General features: G+C 46.2%; 1 protein-coding gene across 1 annotated transcript in view; it reads right to left on the bottom strand.

Annotated features, from left to right (window-relative positions):
* Positions 1 to 5,795, bottom strand: part of LOC140118722 (transcription elongation factor A protein 3-like) — a 47,665-nt gene extending 41,870 nt beyond the window's left edge. Inside the window, exon 1 of the mRNA XM_072136972.1 lies at positions 5,430 to 5,795. Coding sequence (XP_071993073.1) covers positions 5,430 to 5,498 — 69 coding nt within the window. The 5' untranslated portion in view covers positions 5,499 to 5,795. The remainder of the gene's footprint in view (positions 1 to 5,429) is intronic.
* Positions 5,796 to 6,000: the final 205 nt, after the last annotated feature.

Genomic DNA, 6,000 nt, shown 5'->3' on the forward strand with positions numbered 1-6,000 from the left:
AACATTCTCCTCCTCTTCCTCCTCATCCTCCTCCACCTCCTCCGATATGCGCTGAGAAACAGACCTAAGGGGGCTTTGGCTATCAACAAGGGAATCTTCTTCCCCCGTCTCTTGTGACGAGCGCAAAGCTTCCGACTTCATGCTGACCAGAGAGTTTTTCAACAGGCCAAGCAGCGGGATGGTGAGGCTGATGATGGCGGCATCGCCACTGACCATCTGTGTTGACTCCTCAAAGTTACTCAGCACCTGACAGATATCAGACATCCACGTCCACTCCTCATTGTAGACTTGAGGAAGCTGACTGACCTGACTACCAGTTCTGGTGGAAGTTGACATCTGGCAGTCTACAATCGCTCTGCGCTGCTGGTAAACTCTGGATAACATGGTTAATGTTTAATTCCACCTCGTGGGCACGTCGCACAACAGTCGGTGAGCGGGCAGTTGGAGGCGGCGCTGCGCTGCCCTGAGAGTGGCAACATCTGTGCTGGACTTCCTGAAATGCGTACAGATGCGGCGCACCGTCATGAGCAAATCAGACAGATTGGGGTATGTCTTGAGGAAACGCTGAACTATGAGATTTAACACATGGGCCAGGCATGGCACCTGTGTCAATCTGCCAAGTTGCAGAGCCGCCACCAGGTTACGGCCGTTGTCACACACAGGCTTCAGGTTCAGCGGTGCCAGCCACAGATCAGTCTGCGCCGTGATGCCTTGTAATAGCTCTTGGGCGGTGTGCCTTTTATCGCCTAGGCTCAGCAGTTTGAGCACCGGCTGCTGTCGCTTAGCGATGGCATTGCTGCTGTGCCTAGTGCTACCGACTGATGGCGCCATGCCCACGGATGGTAGTTCGGAGGAGGAGGTGGAGGAGGGGTGGGAGGAGGAGGCATAGTAGGCCTGAAAGACCTGGACCGAGGTAGGCCCCGCAATCCTCGGCGTCGGCAGTATATGACCAGCCCCAGGGTCAGACTCAGTCCCAGCCTCCACCAAGTTAACCCAATGTGCCGTCAGTGATATATAGGTGCCCTGCCCGGCAGCACTCGTCCATGTGTCCGTGGTCAGGTGGACCTTGTCAGAAACGGCGTTGGTCAGGGCACGGATGATGTTCTCTGACACGTGCTTGTGCAGGGCTGGGACGGCACATCGGGAAAAGTAGTGGCGGCTGGGGACCGAATACCGAGGGGCGGCCGCCGCCATGAGGTTTCGAAAGGCCTCGGTCTCTACCAGCCTATAGGGCAGCATCTCCAGGCTAAGCAGTTTGGAGATGTGGACATTGAGGGCTTGGGAGTGTGGGTGGGTTGCACTATACTTCCTTTTGTGCTCCAGCGTCTGGGGTATGGAGAGCTGAACGCTGGTGGATGCTGTGGAGGATCATGGGGGCGAAGATGGGGTTTTCGCACGGGAGGTGTTTGGGCCGGGGTCCTGGGCAGGGGGCTGACTAGCAGATGACACAGGGGAAGGAGCAGTGGTGTGCCCGGCCAGAGGTGAACGGGCTTGGTGCCATTGAGTGGGGTGTTTAGCATTCATATACCTGCGCATACTGGTGGTAGTTAAGCTAGTAGTGGTGGAACCCCTGCTGATCCTGGTTTGGCACCGGTTGCACACCACAGTCCGTCGGTCATCCGGTGTTTCTTTAAAGAACTAGCTCTGGCCCTGCCTCTCCGTCTGGCCCCACCACTGCCTCTTCCAACCTGTTCTGCTATAGGACTCACCTCCGTCTCAGAAGCACTTTGTTCACCCGGCCTATCAACCCAGCTTGGGTCTGTGACCTCATCATCCTCCGATCCCTCAGTCTGCTCCCCCCTCGGACTTCCTGCCCTGACAACAACTTCACCACTGTCTGACAACCGTGTCTCCTCATCGTCCGACACCTCTTTACACACTTCTTCCACTACATCAATAATGTCATCATCACCCACAGACTGCGACCGGTGGAAAACCTGGGCATCGGAAAATAGCTCAGCAGCAACCGGACAAGTGGTCTGTGACTGTGGGAAGGGTCCAGAAAACAGTTCCTCAGAGTATGCCGGTTCAAATGCCAAATTTTGCTGGGAGGGGGCAGACTGGGGGGAAGGAGGCTGAGGTGGAGGAGCTGGAGGAGTGCTGATTTCGGTGACAAGGGTGGACTGCGTGGAAGACTGACTGGTGGACAAATGGCTCGAAGCATTGTCGGCAATCCACGACATCACCTCTTCGCACTGTTCTGGCCTCAACAGTGCTCTACCACGAGTCCCAGTAACTTGAGACATGATGAACCTAGGGAGTGTAGCTCTGCGGAGTTCCCCTGCTCCCTCATCAGCAGGTGGTGTCTCACCCCGCCCAGGACCACGGCCTCTGACCCCTGCAGTAGTTGGACGCCCACGTCCCCGCCCTCGTCCTCTACCCCTAGCCCTCGGGTTAAACATTTTCCAAATTAAAGTGTAAACTTTAATTTTTTTTTTTTTTTGTGTTTATTTTTTATTTTATTTTTTTTTAAACAAAACGATGCTATCCTATTGCTATGGCTAGTTTCTAACCTACATTGACAGCACACAACTGGATTTTGTGCTTTGCCTGATGACTTTGAGTTCTAATAGAAAAAAACGTAAAAAAAAAATAAATCAGCAGACTCTGCCTAATTCAAATCAAACCCCTAATAAATTGTCCCACTTCGGTGTTTGAGGTGGATATGTGTATCACTAAGAGCTAAACACAACGGTCGCAAGTCTCCCAGCAAATTCCTCACAATATGGTACTAGCTGCACTACTAGTGGCAGCAAGCCCAGCCACAAGCAAACAAAAAAAAGTAAAATATAACGCTATTGTAGGCCTAAGTAAGCCGTTGGGGTTCTCCTATGGCTATTTTCTAGCCTACACTGAAAGCACACTGCTTTGCCAGATTACTTTGAGTTATAAAAAGAAATAATCGTAAAAAAAATAAATCAGAAGACTGTGCCTAATTCAAATCAAACCCCTAATAAATTGTCCCACTTCGGTGTTTAAGGTGGAAATGTGTGTCACTAAGAGCTAAACACAACGGTAGCAAGTCTCCCAGCAAATTCCTCACAATATGGTACTAGCTGCACTACTAGTGGCAGCAAGCCCAGCCACAAGCAAACAAAAAAAAGTAAAATATAACGCTATTGTAGGCCTAAGTAAGCCGTTGGGGTTCTCCTATGGCTATTTTCTAGCCTACACTGAAAGCACACTGCTTTGCCAGATTACTTTGAGTTATAAAAAGAAATAAACGTAAAAAAAAATAAATCAGAAGACTGTGCCTAATTCAAATCAAACCCCTAATAAATTGTCCCACTTCGGTGTTTAAGGTGGATATGTGTGTCACTAAGAGCTAAACACAACGGTAGCAAGTCTCCCTGCAAATTACTCACAATATGGTACTAGCTGCACTACTAATGGCAGCAAGCCCAGCCACAGGCAAACCAAAAAAAAGTAAAATAAAACGTTATTGTAGCCCTAAGACGGGGCTGTTGGGTTCTTGTAGAATCACTCCTGCCTAACACTATTCTAATAGAACACCCTAACGCTTTCCCTGACCAGCAGCAGCTCTCTCCCTAGCGGCATCCAGACAGAGAATGATGCGAGCAGTGCGGGCAGGGGCTAGTCTATTCCAGGGTCACCTGATCTGGCCAGCCAACCACTGCTATCGACGTGTAAGAGCACCACGTCATGCTGGGTGGAGTGCAGAGTCTCCTGGCTTGTGATTGGCTCTGTTTCTGGCCGCCAAAAATCACAACGGCGGGAGATGCCATTTTCTCGAGCGGGCGAAGTATTCGTCCGAGCAACGAGCAGTTTCGAGTACGCTAATGCTCGAACGATGTTCGCTCATCTCTAGTGGAAGCATGTTTTCATTCCATGTTAAGAGCTGAAGCTCTAGCATATGGAAATTTTAATGGAAGCTCCAGGATATTAAAGGGGCATTCCCATTACAACAAATTAATGTCATTCTTTTTATGATAAAAAGTTATACAATTCTCCAATATACTTTCTGTATCAATTCCTTACAGTTTTCTACATCTCTGCTTGCTGTCATTCTATGGAAAGCTTCTATGCTTCCTTTTAGTGGGCAGAAATCTGACCACGGTCACACAGGTGCATGGCTCGTTATAACCCACAGCTCTGATTACTGTCTGTGATATAACGAGCTATGCACCTGTGTGACCATGGTCAAATTTCTGTTCTGTTTTATATAATGACAGCAAGCAGAGATCTAGAAAACCGTAAGGAATTGATACAGAAAATATACTGGAAAATTGTATAACTTTTTAACATAAAAACAATAACTATAATTTGCTGAAATGGGAATACCGCTTCAACTTTCTCCATATCATTATTATTTTATATTTCAATTATAGATTTCAGTTGGTGCAGGATTATAAGCACCACAAGGTTTATATCTTCATTGCCAACTGTACATTTTCTTTTCATCTATGACAGAGGAAGCATTTCATGTATAAAGTGACCTATTATTAACCTATAAAGCAATTACCAGCATCCATTGCAGCTCTGTTTAATACGAATACTATAGGTAAGGAATTATAATAATGGAAAATGACACAGATTCCAAATAATAACGCAGCTATTCAGCTACAAGTTTCCATGCTTACCATCTAGTTCATGCTACACACCTACTGTACACACTGCCATTGTTCTCCTGCATTTAGCGTATTGTGTTTCTTTCCATTCCATGAGATTTCGCTCATGAAACAACTTATTCCAAACATTTCTCTTCATTGTTCTGCAACAAATCTGAACAATGAGAGCAATTTAGCAAGCGAGCTGTGAAGCACATTGCAGTGGCTTGTTTATGTGCAGTGCCACTGTTAATCTGTTTGTTACTTCTAATCCTTTCATTTGTGCTTTCTCACATCACACCCCCTCTCTCACCCGTCTTTTTCACCTGTTCAGTTTTTTCTATGTTGCCTGCTATTCATATCCTACACCCCACCCCCTTTTACATCTCAGATTTCACAGAAAATCATGCCGCTACTTTTTCAAGGCTCTTAACCCACTCACTCTTTCATTACTAAAATCTGTCTTATTTTATGGTTTTGCATATTTTAGCATTTTCTCAAAAGCTTGTGCCATGCGGCAATAGCATTGTGCCACTTGTACCCTTGTCTGAAACTTCTTCCTGCTGCTTGTGACCCTTTTGACCACTCTCACTTTCCTTGTTTTCTCTAATCAATCCTTCTGTACACATGGCATATAGTAAAAGGCACATTCTCTGGATCATACATGTTTGCTTACCTAGGCTTGTCACTATGCATAGATGCAAAGGTAAATCTGAATAGATTTCTGCTCTGTTCTTTAGAATCAGTGTTCAGATATTACATTTTAATATAGAATGAATTAGGAAATTCAAGAACTAGTCCTTTTCGACATGTTAAAATATGCAGTTCAACAACATAAAATACATTACCCAAAGGACTCACCGTGCTCTGCTCGCTGATCCTCTTCTCCAGCCTCCTGCCAATTTTTAGTAGATCCTCTTCTGTCCCCATATGGTTATGTATACAAGAAGCAACTTGCTGTATACTTGTATGTGCACAAGTCTGTCACAGTTTGCTTTGTTATCAGCTAGTGTAGTATGTGCAGGTGAGGTGGGTGTGACTTTACATTGACATAATTCTGAGTAATTCAGGTGGTGGAAAATTTTTAATGGTGATTTTTAAAAGTTAGGTGTTTACATAACACTTAGTTGACTAGCATCTAGGTGTATTTGTATACAAGTGTGTTGTGGCTAGTGTGTCAATGTGTGGGCATATGACTGCACTAAGTATATACAGGCTTGTCTTGCTTGGTGCCAATCAAGGGGTGTGTCCCAAATTATAAATAGTAGCAAGGTCTTTGAGCCGGACACGGGCGGTGGGGGTGAGCAGTGACAGCTGGTTACATGAGATACACATTTCTAAACACAGCGTGTTAGACAAACCACATGTTACATGTGTTACTAGCAGGATGCATGCTTTCACATGCAGTCAGCTTTACGGCTACTTAAATGTG

The sequence above is a fragment of the Engystomops pustulosus genome, chromosome 2 (assembly GCF_040894005.1).
Source record: "Engystomops pustulosus chromosome 2, aEngPut4.maternal, whole genome shotgun sequence".
Taxonomy (NCBI): Eukaryota; Metazoa; Chordata; class Amphibia; order Anura; family Leptodactylidae; genus Engystomops; species Engystomops pustulosus.